The 16,931-nt window shown below is 42.3% G+C and overlaps 1 protein-coding gene across 4 annotated transcripts in view; it reads right to left on the reverse strand.

Annotated features, from left to right (window-relative positions):
- The window catches only part of CD2AP (CD2 associated protein), a 38,838-nt gene that overhangs the window by 14,785 nt on the left and 7,122 nt on the right, over positions 1–16,931 (reverse strand). The window contains exons 2-11 of one of the 4 annotated variants that reach the window (XM_080997403.1): positions 16,748–16,908; positions 11,045–11,198; positions 9,080–9,180; positions 6,610–6,730; positions 6,056–6,201; positions 4,244–4,352; positions 2,715–2,809; positions 2,468–2,572; positions 2,030–2,066; positions 1,395–1,457 (exon numbers count right to left, since the gene is read on the reverse strand). In XM_080997403.1, coding sequence (XP_080853529.1) covers positions 1,395–1,457; positions 2,030–2,066; positions 2,468–2,572; positions 2,715–2,809; positions 4,244–4,352; positions 6,056–6,201; positions 6,610–6,730; positions 9,080–9,180; positions 11,045–11,198; positions 16,748–16,908 — 1,092 coding nt within the window. Of the gene's footprint in view, positions 1–1,394; positions 1,458–2,029; positions 2,067–2,467; positions 2,573–2,714; positions 2,810–4,243; positions 4,353–6,055; positions 6,244–6,609; positions 6,731–9,079; positions 9,181–11,044; positions 11,199–12,107; positions 12,138–16,743; positions 16,909–16,931 lie in introns of those variants that run through there. The other 3 variants (XM_080997401.1, XM_080997402.1, XM_080997404.1) reach the window with 3 other exon arrangements.

The following is a 16,931-nucleotide window of genomic DNA, read 5'->3' on the forward strand; positions in this document are numbered from 1 at the left end:
GTTTACAAGCTGGCTTGCAGAGCAAAAACAACCCATAGTTTCTTTGTTTGCATGAACATCAGACAATATATTGCCACCAAAAAATACATTTGAAGTACAGAGCCTGCGTGAAGGGGGAACATGCCAGCTCAAGGTTCTTAAGTGTTTGTTCACATAATGCTTTGATGCTGTGTTTTCATAAGTCCACCATTTGCCAGTCTTGACATATGTGGAGCCCTGAGTTACTATCCTGCCCTTCCTCCCAAAGGAGCCCAGGGTAACAAACAAAGCAGTAGAACACCACACCACACACCGTGATGAAAAATAAAATAAGGAGAAACATTTAAAAATTGTACGAGCATCAAACAATAAAGACTACTGCATGCCCTTGTAGCTAATACTGTAATCCCACAGTTGCCAGGCTAAGTCTGAGGTCTCAAAGAGAACTTGCCCCACCTTCTGGGAGCTACAGTCCAATGGAGCTAAGGTTGGTATGGCAAATAGCAACTGTATCACCACAAAAAAGAGGCATCTATCTCGCCCCCCCCCTCTCTGCCCTATTGTAATGTTAGATGACTGGCACGTGGGGGCGGTTTGCCCAAAACACATGGCAGGGTTTACTAGACCTGCAGATTCCCCACTGTTGCCCTAAGGCTCACTTCTTCTCTTATGACTGGTTTTAGAATTGGTTTATTCCAGTTTTAGTAATTAACCTTTAATTGTACACCACTGTGAGCATTTTTCAACAGAGTGGCAGACTATAAATGTTTAAATAGAGTAGTGTAAAGTAATTCCATAAAATTCTCAGACCTCTGTATCACAAAGTCTCTATATAAAATAAACTCAGCATGCTGTAAATTAAAATCCTACTTGGTTGCATCTCCTTTGACTGATAGATAGCCCAGAGTTCAATTAAGAACTTTATTCAAGAGAAGCATTAAAAGGGGGTGGGGGGGGCGAGAGAAACAGTGAGCATGTGCCAGAAGAGGAAAATAAACCACACTGGATTACCGGTCTTCCTAGCTCTGAACTGGATAAACCAGCAGAGCAAACTTCTCCCGGTGTTGCTTCTGCAGTTGGCAGGCCCTTGAGATGGTTGACAGAGGAGTGACAGAGCATAAAGACAGAATGGCATGTTTTACGAGGCCCTAGTGAGGGGGAAGCCCATGCAGGCGGCGGAAGCACCAAATGTTAAGAATTGGCAAAGATGCAGTGAAGGTTTCCCCGTCAGTGAGCCCTGTGGATGAAGAAGGAAGGTTTCTTGGGGAGTGTAGAGTAGCAGTCAACTACAGAGAAATTGTCAGGTGTGGCAGGTTCAGAGACACGCCCATGTACATTTAAAAAATTTTTTTTTACAAACTACTGTGTCAGTCATTTATTGTCTTGATGTGATCAGGGATCAAACTGGCCTTTACCTTTTTCTTCATTCTTAGGAAGAGGAAACTTCTTCTCTGCCATCAGAAACTCTGGCTTTAAACCTGAATGCAAAGCCAATAATTAACTTAGGAACTATGTTTTTTTCTTTTTGGGGGGGGGAGGGAGGAAGGGAGAATCAGAATCCTTATAGTTTTTAAGTTTATACAAAAATGGCAGGCAACACAATAAAGTAGAAGTATTTCAAAATGTGTGTTAAGTCCACAGTCCTTGTAAAAATAAATTGAAATAATTCCATCACATGGTCATGGAAAACCCTTTATACTATTATATGCATTGCTACAAAGGGAACAGTAGGAAAATGCTGGATACATAACATTCAAGGTATCACATGAAAGCAACTCATGCAACACACTGGTATTTATGCTTACATACACATTGCGAGTTAAGAACTCATACAATCTCAGCCATAGCAAGATTTCCCCTATGATCTTTAATACTGGTCAACTGTGTTTAAGTATATTTTAATGTTGGACCACCTTGAGCACTATTTTAAACTAAAAGGCAGGGCTTTAAAAACAAACTTGTGTATCTCCAATAGAACAGTGTACCAGCTCCAAATCAATTCTTCTTCTTTTAGTCAAAAGTTAAAGAGATAAAATCTTGGTTTGCATACCTGGACCTTTTGCAGGAGGTGGTGGCTTCTTTGGCTTCTGCAAAGGGGACATGATATCAATCCCACTGAGGGTCAATTATAATGCTGAATGCTATATGCTGACTTAGACAACGGTCCCCAGGTGTACCCAGCAAGTCCATTTTCTTTGCTGTAGGTTAGCTGCACTTGGATTAAGGACACCTCTGGTTTACTGGATGTACCCAGGGACAAACTGTGCCATTACTAGTCTGTAAAATGCCACAGGTATTGTATAATTTTCAAGAGTTGCCTATATTTCTGTAACTTAAGTGCTATGACTAAAAAAGTAATTTTTAAAGAAATTAATAATGAGGCCTAAAGAGTAAAAATGACTAATGAGCTAAATATGTTCAGTATTTGTTCTATCTCTGCCTTGAAGTAGGGGTACATGATTTCTATAAAATGATAGTGAGAACTTACAGGAAAATCTTTATCTGATTCATAAATCTGAACTGCGAAGTTATCTGGAAAAACTCCTTCTTTTCCACCAAGCTCGCCTTTCCACCACCCAGCCTCTCCAGTATCCTAGAACAACAAACAGTTCTTTGTAAAAACAATTTAAAAAGCATTCAAAACTTAATTTTACTGGACAACATCCAAAAACTTTTGAAACTTCACTTTGGCATGCCTAGAACTAACAGAAAAGGAACATGGATTAATGTCTTACCTTGCTTATTATTTGAATAATATCACTTTCTTTAAAACTAAGTTCATCCTCATTAGTACCTTCATAGGCAAATAAGGTCTTGCAATATTCCTTAGCTGAAAAAAGAAGTATAAATATTATGCGCGCCCAGTGCACTCCTGTTGCATGAATGCCAGTGTTTAAAGCTCACCAGTAGGACATTGGGGAGATGGATGGCAACAAAATAGCTAGTAAAAAATGCTGAATTTACAGTAATTGAACACAAATGTACTTTTAAAATCCGACATGTAATTGCCCAGAACGAGACCACTGTTTAACATTTAGCTGGCAACAATGTGTTGGTGGTTCCTCAGAACATCAGGGATGTGTCCACAAGACTAGTTAGATGGGCAAATAGCAGTGGGAGGGAGCAAGGATTGGTGAGCTGGAGTTGGCGGCGGGGGCGGGGGGGGGGAAGTCCACTGGTAGCAGAAGAGCAGCAAGTAAAATATAGTCAGCTGTGGCTTCAAATTCTGAGTCATAAAGAGAAAGAGAAGTATAGAGGAAGTGAGCTAAAAGGATAAGAAAGAGAACAAGGAGGATAGACAAAGATGCAACATGTGGATTTTATATACCGTATTTTTCACTCTATAAGACGCGCCAGACCACAAGAAGCACCTAGTTTTTGGAGGAGGGAAACAAGAAAAAAAATATTCTGAACCCCAGAAACCAGAACAGCAAGAGGGATCGCTGCGCAGCGAAAGCAGTGATCCCTCTTGCTGTTCTGGCTTCTGGAACAGCTGCGCAGCCTGCATTCGCTCCATAAGACGCACACACATTTCCCCTTACTTTTTAGGAGGGAAAAAGTGAGTCTTATAGAGCAAAAAATACGGTAGCTACCATGTGCTTGCATACATTGTCTTGCAATATTCTCTGTCCTTGAAACCATCATAAAGCAGAAATGCTGCGTTTGTGTGTGGGTATTTTTCTGTCACCCATAAGCTTTACTCAACCCCTGCCAAATTGGTATGGAGACCATGGCGTATGGGGCCCAAGAAGGTGGGCAGCTGCAGGGCTTTTTTTTCAGTGGGAACTCACTGGAACTCAGTTCCGGCACCTCTCAGGTGGGCACCATTGTCATTCGAAGAGAACAAGGGAGTCCCAACACCTTTTTTTCTAGAAAAATAGCAGTGGGTGGCTGATGGATGGGGGATTAATATGGCAGCAGGAAAGCAGCGTCTTGAGGGAAGGGGTGACAGAAGAGGCAGAATGCTAAACCATAAGCCGAGAGAAGCCTCCCACGATCAAGGTGGCAGGCTGGGAGAAAGCCTCCCGCAGAGCCTGGGGTTGGAGGGGCTACATTATCATGCTGGTAGTAAAGGGACAGAGAGGTAGACTAACAGCCGGACAGGCTGTTCATCCGTCAAATGAGGAATTCGTGGAAGCGTCTGAGAAAAACACTGGCTTGCTGAAGTTTTGCACAGCCTTAACAGCAAACCTTTCAATAATGGCTTCTACTTTAAAGATTTAACATGAAGATCACAAAACAACATGAAAATATAAAACAATACCTTTCTGTTTGCTTTCTGTTTCTGTTTTTGCTACCTCAGTTGCAATTTCTGTTTTCGTTGCACCAGGAAATTGGGTTACTTTTGGTCCAGATGGATGAGTAAATATTGGCTACACAAGAAATGTGAAGGTTAAAAACGGTCCCTAGGCAAGAGCCAAATATACCTGAATTTGCAATTGAAGCTCCTGCCCATATGATCAACAAGGTGTGGAACAAGCATTATAATGTAATACATATGGCAAGAATTTTATTCTTGTTTGGAAAATTATTACTTAAGTTTAGGAACAGTAGCAATGTTTCTGACTTGGAAACAGTCACCTGCCAACTAAAATGCTACCCCAGTGGTACCTCTAGTTACCAACTTAATTTGTTCTGGAGGTCCGTTCTTATCCTGAAACTGTTCTTAACTAGAGACGTGCTTTCGCTAATGGGGCCTATTGCTGCCGCTGTGCCACTGGCACATGATTTTTGTTCTCATCCTGGGGCAAAGTTCTCAACTCGAGGTAACTCTTCCAGGTTAGGGGAGTTTGTAATCTGAAGCGTTTGTAACCTGAGGCGTTTGTAACTCGAGGTACCACTGTACAGGAATCAAAGCAGTGTTCCTTAAAGGTAATATGCAGACATTTACACAATTTGTACCTGCTTTCTGTGTCAAGCTACCTGGATTTGCATTTATATTTCTATGGCTGCTAGTTTAAGAATTAATCCTCTCCAAATGGAGCACACGAATGTGCTTCCTCCAGCTTGGTCTGTGTTCTAATGGTGCACTCTCTATCCTTAAGAGCTGCCAAGGTCTATGATGAGGCTTCAGCATTCCCAGAGGGAACAGCAGCATTGGCGAATGACAGGTGGCACCACCAGAACCAAGGTAAGCGTCGCATATAGAGAATCATGCAGAACAGACAGCTCTCCATTCACTGTCAAATAGCAGAGCAGGAGAAACCTCTATACTACCAGAATGGGATGATGAAACACCCACAGGGGAGAGAGAGCAAACCTCAACTATGTGAGGGGGTCTTCTCAAGGCAGCTTTGCACCTACACTTACCACATCAGAAATCACAGCTGCTCACGTGTAAAATGCACACATACAAAAACTGCTTTACTACCAAGGAATTCTGGGCATATGGAAAGACTGCACTTTCTCTTTCAAAAGTAAGCCTGGCAGGTTACTGAACAATATACTTCCCGAGGTGAATCTGCCTATTGTGATACGTGTATAGAAGAGAAACAACAGCTTCTAATGCGGCAAGTGCCCACCCAAAACTGCCTTGAGAAAAGCACAGCTACAGCAGGAACTGATTTTATCCAAACGTGTTTCAACAGGCACACTTAGAGGACCACAGACTCCCTACCCTGACTCGTACCTTGACTATCAGTGGACACAACAACACCATTCAAACGGGAGGCTGCTCTGCCACCTACAGAAGGGCATTTTTCATTTCATGTAATATCTGAGAACATTTGGCCGTGACTAGTTGATTGGCATCCCAACTTCAGATTTTTTTAAACTGTCACATTTTCAAACTTCTCCCTGTAACGATCAAAGACTAGAAACTAAGGATGTTCCTCTCCCAATGCAAAAAGTGGGATACTGTGCAATTTAACAATTCTGTGCCTGCCACTGCTCTACATAAAAGCCGCCAACAGTAACTGTTGCAGAAGGTTGTCTGTGAAGCAGCAACTCTTCAATAGAATAAAAATCTTCAGCAAATAAGTTACAATGCTATTAGACGCTTAAGATGCTGAGTAGTAACTAATGTTGCTGTTTTGGAAAAGATGCCATCACAAATTACACATGGAAAATAAAATACCTTATCTTGCTTCTTCTCTTCTGAATCATTACTGGGTGATCTTGTCTTAAGCTTCACAGAACCTTCTTTAAAAATATCTCCAAACCCAACTCCTCGGATTTTCTTTGGCTGTGCTATCAGTGCAGGCCCAGACTCAGTAGTATTCCCTGGTGGGGTTACAGGTGAGAGCGGGTCAGGAAAAACAGGCTCTGTGTGGAAATGTGTGAAAATAGTTAACAAGCAATGTTAAGGAGGAAAATGTCTTAATACGTATGTGAAAGCCTGCTTCTAGGACTTGTTTCAAGTTTTACTTTTTGTTTTAACTTGGTTTAAATTTTTGAACTAAAATAGAATTACAGTTGACGGTTGACACCTTCATACATTACAACAGCAAAAAAATCTTGCAGAAATTGTTACATATACCGAGCAACCATTTCCTCAGAAAATAGCATACCTTTTTCCTTTAGTCTATTAAAATACTGTTTTTATAACTGACCCATTTTGCACGAGTGAAGATTGGAGCTGCTGCCCTCTTCTCCTACCATATAACTGTCTGCAAACACAAGATGCGCTACCTGCATCATCCGGGTCTTCATGGGTTTCTCCGTCATCTATGACCTCCAGCTCTTTTACAAAATTAGAAGGAAATAGTCCTAATTTGCCATTTAGTGTTCCGCTCCACCAGCCTTCTTCCACCTGTAGAAAGGATGATCACAAAGGCAAAATTAACTCACAGCTTTTGTAATATGCCAATTAAAGAAGACCGTCAGGAATTCAATATTGGATAATATGTATCCAATATTAGCACTGGGGGATCAAACAGAACACAGGTTGCTCACAGCGAGGGTTTCTCCTGCCTTGGTACAGTGGTGCCTCGCAAGACGAAATTAATCCGTTCCGCGAGTCTCTTCGTCTTGCGGTTTTTTCGTCTTGCGAAGCACGCCTATTAGCGGCTTAGCAGCTATTAACGGCTTAGCGGCTTTAAGAAAAAGGAAACAAACTCGCAAGAACTTGCAAGGCATTTTCGTCTTGCGAAGCAAGCCCATAGGGAAATTTGTCTTGCGGAACGACTCAAAAAACGCAAAACCCTTTCGTCTAGCGAGTTTTTCGTCTTGCGAGGCATTCGTCTTGCGGGGCACCACTGTATTCAACAATGGCTTAATATCCTGCCCTTGCTTAGGAAGGCAGCAAATAAAGTAGTCTAGCTTTCTCCACTGCAGATTCTGCCATCCACCACGACCAAGCTTGAGACAGAATGAGGAGAGAAGAGAAAAAGAGAAAGAGCCTTAGCAGGGCAAACCACATGCAGCCCTCGTGAATGGGCTAAAGCAGGAGTCGGCAAACTAAGGCCCGCGGGCCAGATCTGGCCCAATAGCCCTCTGGATATGGCCTGCGGATGGTCCTGGAATCGCTGCTTGGATCAGCGTGATCATTCAGGCTGTGCCATTTTGGGGGCATTTTTTTTCCGGGCGTCGGTTCTTGTTTTTTGGCCATTCCCCCCCCCCTCACACACACCGCGGTGGCACCTCCTCTCTCCTGGCTTCTCCCCACCCTGCAGAGGAAGGGAGCTGGGCTTTGATTGGTGCCAGCCAATCTGAAGCCTGCAGCCCTCGCGCTGAGGCGCGGCTCAGAATCACCACCCACCCGCCGACCTCTCCGTCCATGTCTGCGCTGTGGGCATCGTGACGGGCGTTGTGGGGCTTTGGCTGGAGCTTGGGGCGCCATCTGGCCCCGCGCCAGGGAAAGCTGGCCTGAAAGGGAGAGGCGCCACCACTGTCGCCAAAGCGCAGGCAGAGCAGAGGAGGAGTTAGGAAAGCAAGGGGGAGGGGCCGGGGCCGGGGGAGAGAGAAGCCCCCCTCCACCACAAGGTCTGAGGGACAGTGAACCGGCCCCCTCCTAAACAAGTACTGACCCCTGTGCTAAAGAGTAGCATCAAAGGCCCATTTCAAGTTGTTATGTGGCGGGAAGGAGTCTCCACTTTCACCCTTTCCAAGCTGGATACTGTAACTAACACACACCAAACCCGTCCCCTGTCCCTCCATTCACGTTACACCAGACTCGTTCCAGCAATACCTTGCCACAACTTGTATGGGGGAAGCAAACAGCCAGGTGCTGGGGAATTTCAGGCCGACGACCAGACGTGGTCCTCCAGGCTGCTCTCTCTGGGCCTGGAGGCTTTCCCTAGGCCCTGCCTCCAGGCTATGGCCCTCGCAGGGTGCCTATCCTACTCTGAATGGGCCTTGACCTGGAGCAGGGGCTCTTGTTTGCATGGGGGGAGGAAGACCCTGGAGCTACTAGAAGCTGTATATTCCATGTGGAGGCCCCAAGCCTGTGCCTCTCCCTCTCTACTAAGATTAAACAAGGACTTTCCTTGCTGAACTTCAGGCACACAACTAAGGTTGTATTGTTCCAGCAGGAAGTTTAAGCTAGTGTTCATTTTCATGGTAAGTTTGTGTGTGTGATTTTCTGTGAATTGTTTTTATGCAAAGTGCTTAGAAATATGAATAATCAAGCAGTATATAAATGTCTTAAATAAATAAAATAGATAAGCCTGAGGTTTTTTGCAGGGTTCCAATTCATCTTCCTGAGGATGTAGAAGTGGAATTATCCAATCTGGTGATTTTAAACAGATCACAAGTGCTTCCTGCATTTTGTCAAGTACTTGGAATCTGTCACGACTGAACACTAAGCAAGTTATTTCCATTATTTTCCCATGACGTTTTATATCCCGAAATGCATTTCAGACAAAACCGCCTTACCACCTTCTCAGTCAAGTCTATTTGTTTTATAAAATAGGCAGCTTCACATCCTCCTCTTATCAAATCTAGCTTCCTCATTATTTCACTATGTATACTACATACTTCCAAAATACTCTAATCCTCTAATTTCTAAGTATCTATTTCTAGGTTATCTTCAACTGTCGACATCTTCATTCTGACTATCCCATTTGGTTAATTTCCCAATGTTTATGTGGATAGTTCAGTTATTTCTTTCTGTGAGAAACAACTTTCATTTTATCCCCCATAATTCTGTAAAATGGCTTACCTCTTCATTAATGTCTATAATATCTCCAAGCTTGAGCTCCAACTCATCTTCATTCTGAGGAATATACTCAAAAAGAACTTTACATTGCCGCTTTTTCGATTCTGTTGAAAGTGAGAAACAAATTAACTCAAAGTGAAGTTTACCTTTAAAAACAATTTTATATGTTACATTTTGGAATTAAGCCATTAAGATATGCATTCTTATAGAATGATCAAGGACTCTCATGGCAGCTTAAAACCTAACATATTGTTTATAGCACAGGCTTTGTGGTCTATATGTACACCATGGCTGAATGTTAAGTGAACAAGCAACAGCAAGCCTTAGGGTTCCTGTCCTAAACTAACGGTGATTTGTCATTATGTCCCCAAAGGATGAATTGTTCTTTTTGCGTGCAATGATAAACCAGTTAGTTAAAAGCAGGAAGCAGGTGCTTGTAAACTCTTCCTTGTAGTGACACCCTCTGGAAATTATCCTATATATATGCCTTCTTTCTGGTTGCCTAGAACAAGCAATTTTTGTGTGGATCAATTTGAAATTCATTTGTGAATGCTGAAATGTAGCACAGGTGTTCATTTTAGTTTCATTACTCATTTCTAAACATGAAAAACTGTTGAGAATTGCAAGGGACTCTCAATTCAAGATGGTGGCTAGGAGACATCTTGAAATTGATGGGGCATTTAACAATGAAAGGAACACTGAACTCATTCAATCAATTGTGTCCTGACTTGCATTTGGAACCAAAATTAAACAGATCTGTAAAAGAAACTATACTTATCATTGCACCTGCTGAAGCTGCGTGTGAACAATGGTTCCTAACTGCAGCTATTCAAGTGCAAATACAGGAAGTGTTATGTGTTGGTTTATTAGTGAAACACATAAATATTTTCAGAAATGGGTGTCCTTAAAATCATTAAAGATGAGTTAGCAGACAGCAGTTTCAATAGAAACTGAGTAAATCCACATGAACAGGCAGATACTTGCAGCACATAGTATCTGGTTACAAGGCTCCATGATGTAGAGCATAATCCATGTATCTGTTGAAAATGGAATGAAACAAGTTCATGATCTTCTAAAAGTGTGCCTACAAACATGTTTGTTTGGGATCCCTCTAAGGATCTGCACAAACATACTGCCAAAGGGGAAATTTTCTACCCTCTTATTGCAAAGTTGTATGTCATGTGAAGATGCATTCATTCAGTGAGCCATATTTGTGCATCATCATTATCCTCTAGTCATGAGGCTCTGGAGGAAGGCATTTCAGAACAATGTTGAGAAATACCTCCTGAAATCAGCACTAATACAGGCCAAATGCAGATATTTGAAGGGATATTTGTAGAGACATTTGGGAAACTTGCTGAAGATCTCTTAAGGACTATTCTCACGGCACCACACACACTTAAGAGAGCAGAAGGAGTGGCATGGAAGAGTTCTGCTAACGGTTCAATAGAAAACATGATGGGAAAAGCAGATACCCTTGCTGGCTGCTGCCAAGCAGATGGAAAATGACTGGAGTCTAGAATGTAAGAAGAGACTGCTGTATCAGGCTAGGAGCCCATTTACCAGGATCCTGTTAATGATTATCTAACTACCAGCACGTACAAAAGGTTTTTCCTGTAGTAACTGTACATTCTAACAGCAGTGGGGCATGGCTGTTAGAATTTGTGATCAGATTTCAACTTCTTCCACCAGCTGAATTCAAAAAATAAATGTAAAAAACATGTCAACATGTGAATAAGAAAAGTATGACAGTATTTGAATTATAATGGTTTGGGAGGGCAGTATAATACCTGCCAATGGAGTGACAATGTTATCATATATTAAACAGATATCCTTGCATTATTATTTTTTCTGAAATAATTTAGGAAAACAACCTGCAAGACCTATTTGCACATGATCTGAGAGTACCCCAATGATATCACCACTTAACAAGAGATTTATCTAGCTATCAAGGAAATGATTACATACTCCTCTTGAAGCTTTTAGACTGGGAAGTGGGCAGGAATCCTCCTGCTGGAAGCCCGTAAGTGCTCATGCGCTGAACAAGATTGGCAACATTTCCATGCCTTTCCTTCTTGACTGGCAAATCATCATTCTGAGAGTCCGTCTCTTTCTTAACTTCCTAGTAAAGATAAGAACAGGGGGGCAGTGGGGTGAGAAGAGAGATTGACTACAGGAGCCTAAAATATTCATAACAAGCTATAGCCCTGCACTGAAGGAAGGGAAGCATCAGACAGCTTGCTCCCTCCTCCATGGAACAGCCCTGTAGATATCTGAAGATGTCTCTCATATCTCCTCTCAGCCTCCTCTTTTCCAGGCCAACATACCCGGCTCCTTCAACCATTCCTCATAATGTACCAGAAAAGGGTCATTCCTGGTCCAAACCATTTATTTAAACCTCTATATAAACTCAGAGTTATCTAAGATTTGCTTTGCCATAACAAATATAGGAGAGATTTGATTTGAAAACACTTTAAAGGACTGACAAAGGCAAAACCACATTTAAGAACTTCTGCACTGACGATAAAAGTAGAGAAGTAAAGTTTTTCCTTACAGCAACTGTCACATTAGGCGCAAGAGTTAAGGAAATAACCAACAACCAGTGCCTATTTGTATTTTAAGTTTAGAAGACAGCACCAAAGCAAAATTGTACCAAAAAAACCAGTGCAAGCCTTCCTGAACAAAGCAGGAACACTGTGAGGAGCTCCACTCCCCAGTATGTAAATTCAGATGAGCTGCATCTTCATGAGTTCATGAAAAAAAATATTAACAACTTGCCAAAAAATTAAAAGCAGCATCTGAATCCAAGCATAATAAAATTGAACTATACTAGGCAGTTATGTAAACCTAGGAAACTTCACATAATTTACAGACATTACATCAGACTAGGTCATGAAATTAAACATTCAGCTTAATTGTTTCTAAAAAATCAGAGTACAATAACAGTTTAACCAGGTTCAACCCACTACTCACAAAAGGTTGTGATCCTCATACTATATCACTGCTTTTAACAAGGGAAAAATGAACTTACTGGTTCTAAAGACATATTTGCTTGAACACACCCAGGTAAGTCTGTGAGTATTGTGTATTTTGAACCAAGTTTCAAGCCAAGTTCTTGCTCTGGCCAAAGTTCAAGTATCAACTAGCAAGCTTCCTGGTTCATACGATGTTTGTAGCAGCAGCTGCTTCTGCACAAGGAAATCACCAACCTTTTCTCCAGCAGCGAACTGGAGCTCCAATCACAGCTCATGAGCACAAACAATTAAAAATTAAGAAGTTTTAAAATAAATAAATAAAAAGCTCTTTCATTTGCCTAAGTGCCTTGAACAGATAATCAAAGTAACAGTTCAGTCTGCAATATTAATATCAGAAATATTTATGCAAAAGATTCATTTACTTGATAAACTGCTTCACAAAGTCAAAATAAATATTTTTAAGAGTACTAGCAGAAAGAACAAATGGTGGGGTGTTCATGACCTATTTACTGGAAAGATAAAGGTTGCAAGTTGAATCCAATGCTGTTCCTGCATGAGCAGAAAAGGTCTCCATTCGCTCAACAGGACTTCTTCTCACAGCCCCCAAAATCTGCTCTGGAGGCTGGACTGGGTCTTCCAGGCCTTCAGTAGCTTCTGGATTACCTGAGGGACCACAGAGATGTTGCTGGAATGGGGTGTGGAGGGGCAGAAATAGGAATATAATCCATAGTTTACAAAGAATGACGTTATGCAGACAGAAACATACTCTGTGTTGCTGCCTGATAGTGGAAGGAGTACAGGCCAGTAATCTTGCACTGGGTCTGGGTTAGAAGTGGTTTTTTTTGGGGGGGGGGATTGTTGCTGTTTTGCAGGGTTTTTTTGTATCTGTATTTTAGATCTTATTATGATTTGTGTGGAAATGGTTCAATTTGGCTGTGTACTTTTTGATGCTTTATTTTAATGGTGACTTTTGTTGTGTTTGTAATTTTTTATGTTGTAAGCCTCCTTGAGCATGGTTTAGACTATGGGAAGACAGCTTACAAATACCTAAAATGATGTATGTATGCTGTACGTAATCTTGGCAGCGATTGAGAAATCAGAATAGGTACTGCTCTTCAGATGTTCAGCTTGTGAGTAAAAAGTGGCAGTTTTACAGGGCTGAACTCCCAGCAGTCCAAAAGCTGCTTTCTCCAGAAGTACTCACGATAAAACAATGTGTACAGCGTGTGGCACTCAGGAAATTCCAAGGTGAAACTCCTGCTTATGTGAACCTTCTTGCTGCAGGAGGAAGCAGGGCAATAATGGTAATGTGAAAATGCTGGTGGGGGGGGCAGGGGGACTAGTCAGTTTCAATCTGGAAATGAAATGATGGGGTGGGGGAGGGGAACATGCTAGGGCTTCAAGCTGGCTTGTTTCTAACACCCAGTTAGAACTGGATTGGCGTTCTGATGGTCAGAGTCAGTGAAAGGCAGTTTTATAGGGTACGCTTTAGCCTCTCTGAAATGCTCTTCCTTTGCAAACTGTAGCTCTGTGGCAGAGCAGCTGCTTTGAGTGCAGAAGGTTAAACCCCCAGCATCTCCAGGAAGGGCTAGATCTTAAAGACGCTTTGTCTTGTGCTACAGACTTCAGTTCAAAAAGCAGACAACACACATTCAGTAAATCTCACTCACGGTCACAAGTGGGCAGGACCAAAACCCAGAATGGTTTTGTTATCTATTTCAAGATATAAGAATATTTATTCCACTTACACTCTTCTCTCCATACCAAATACCATCAGATACACAAAATCAAACTTCAGAATGCACAGGTAGGGCATCCCCCCCCCCCCGGCAAAAACCCTCTTTTTGTCGTAATTTCCAGTCTGCTCTCCCCACCCCCATGCTCAGCCTGCACTCCTAAAAAGCAAAATGATGCAGCAGAATTCAAATAAAGGGGGGGGAAACCATTATTCTTCCTGGCAAGCCAACAAAAATATAATTATGAGAAGAAATGAAGGAAAATGCAAGAAAAGAGGCCCTTGCACTCTTGAAAAGCAAGATCACCATGAGAAGCCCCTTCAACAATCAACCAGCTCATGAAAGCCTTACAAGTAAAACTTGCCAGCCACAAGGTGTCTCACCCTGAAAGACTGTCTTCAGTTGCTACCTGCAAAGTTCTCAATTTAACGGGAGGTTTCGCCAAGAGAGAAGCAATCCATTTAACCACATTCACAGCTTGTTTACTTATGCAAATCATACCACAATGGAAAGGGTCCCTCCTCAGCACATCAAAAGGCTTCCTGGGAATTTCGAGCACTGCCCATCTACTGATGCTAAGGGAGAGTGACCCTGCTGAGTTGAAGCACTGCCAAAGTGGGGATCCAGTGCTAAGCAGGATCACTCTCCCTTCAGTCAGTGCAAAGGGGGGTGAGGCTGCTTGGCACTGGGCTCAGGCACACAATCAGCTGGTGCAAAAGAGAGGGATGCCCCCTGAAACTGGGTCCCAGCTTTGTGCAGCGCTTCAAAGGCTCCTGACAAACAGCTGGTTGCCAGGCACTTTGGGAGCCGCACAAAGCAGGTTTTGGGCAAGCCCCATCCTCACCTGTATGATGCCAGGTGTAGGGCAGGTAGGTGTGGCTTGCCTGAAATGGCCTCAGCGGACAAACGTGGAGAAGCCTGAAGGGGCACAAGGGGCATGCAAGCTGAAGGTTCCTCACCCCTGAGCTAAACGAAGCTTTTGGGAGAACAAAGAAAGCCCACTGCTGCTAAGTTCATTATTTAACATCACCTCACCTGGCAGCTGAGGTAACTTACACTCTCATTCTGACAGGCCAACAACAGCTCTAGAAATTCAAGTTTTAAAATACAGTAGTACCAAATGTGAAAGCAAGATTTTTTTAAAGTGTAGGTTAAGGTATCTGTACTGTAGAATTGTTGAGGGTATTCTGAAGTCCATTACCCTTCTGAATCCATTACATTCCTAATACTTGGCAGGCAATTTGTTTCAGTGCAACAACATCAACAGCATTTCATTACTCAGAATAGGACATCAAGCATGTCATCCTGCTGTTGAGAAATTGTGCCCTTCAGCCCTGATGAAAAATATTCTACATACATCCTGAAAATGTGGAAGTTTGGCTTTGTTTCCTTATTTCGAATCCTTTAGCTTAGGGATGGAGAAACATCAGCCCATGGGCCTGATGAGGCCCCACCAGCAGTCCCAATCTGGCTTTCAGTTTTGTTTCCCCAAACTATAACATCTCCCCCATCATACTAGTGTAGAATCAGGAACCTTAAATTGAGCTCCTGTTTGTGCTTGGGTAAAAGAGGCTTGCTCTTACTGCCCATCAGCTGACTGGCAGTAAAAGGGAGCTAGTTGACATCAGCTGTGCAATCCTTGAAGGGGCTTGCACATTATGGAGCAGGGCCCTTTGCAAGCCTCTTGCTCCTTGCAAAGAGCCCTGTTCAGCTCTTTGAAGCACTAACAATCAGCTGGCAGGTGGTGCTTCAAAGCACCCAGCAAGGCTCTTTGCATGGTGCTTTGAAGTCCCAGCAATTGTCAGGACCCGCCAAAAGGTCCCATCATCTGACATCATGGCCGTGTCAAGTGACTGGCTGCCCACCTGCTCATCTGGCCCACAAGGGGTAGAAGAGATCAGGATCTGGCCACCTGGCCAGATCCAATTCTCCAATTCTGTTTTAACAGCTCTTTTCACCACACTCAAGTCATGATATCCAGGGGATCAGAATCTTCTCCATCCCATTTCACCACCAGCTGTTTCTCCTTTTAAATTTATATTATATTATGAGATTTCAAGGAGTCATTATGTTAGGCAAAATAACAAGTAACTCATACAATCCAAATTGCAGAATGTCAGATGGTGGTTGCAAACAACAAAGCAGGTAAATATTCAAGAAGGATGAAAACTTCTATACAGTGCAGAAGAATCCCTGCATTGATTGAGAAATATCTTGGCCACAGATATTCATTTTTTATAAAGTCTTTGAACTTTAGCTCCAAAACCACTCTGTACAAGCTTCTGTGCAGAGAGAAGACCCATTCAAATGGAGAAGTGAGGGAGACAAGACCCAAACCCATTTCTGGACCAAAAGCCACTAGTGAGGTACCAAACATAAATGACTCTGTACACTATCCATTTTCCATCCAACTGCATCTAGTACACCATCTTAAAGTCATTATATTGGTACAAGCTAAATCAGACATAAAGGCTGAGAAGGGGGTAACTAGATGCAGGGATACAATTTTCATCAGTCACCCGTAATGTCAAGTTTGGCCCACTGTGATGCAATATGCATGAACCTAGTAACTTTTTCCTTGCACATTTGTTATGTCAGTTGCAGCGAGGAATACAACTGGCATTAAAGAATAGAATGGGTTCCAATTCAGAGCTTTTGCAAGTTGCAACCTTAAGAAGAAAATGCCATAAAATATAAATAGGGAAAGTCAATAGTAAGCTGCAATACGAAAGAAAACAAATCACAGCCTTAAATTTACAACTCTTCAGAATAGTCCCAGCCAATTTCTAGAACTAATCAAGGTCTTTCTTCCTACAAAGGTTTTCGCACACCACTCTAGAATTTCAGCTGTATCATTATTGAAATAGTTCTGATCTCCAAGCTTAATGTCAAGTAGTACAGGTATGATTTAATGTTTGAAGTTGCACAACTGTTATAGTGAAGAATTGCGATGAACTTGCCTTAACAAAGTTGTCAGGAAACATGCCTCTTCGCCCACTGAGCTCTCCTTGAAGCCATCCTTCTTCTTCTAGTTTTGCCACATTCCTTATGATTTCTCCAACTCGAATAGTTAGCTCGTCATCATGCACTGCATCATAGTCATACTCCACAACATACTCAACTAGGAGGGAGAAGAGAAGAGTC

The sequence above is a fragment of the Podarcis pityusensis genome, assembly GCF_964106645.2.
Source record: "Podarcis pityusensis genome assembly, chromosome: 3".
NCBI lineage: Eukaryota > Metazoa > Chordata > Lepidosauria > Squamata > Lacertidae > Podarcis > Podarcis pityusensis.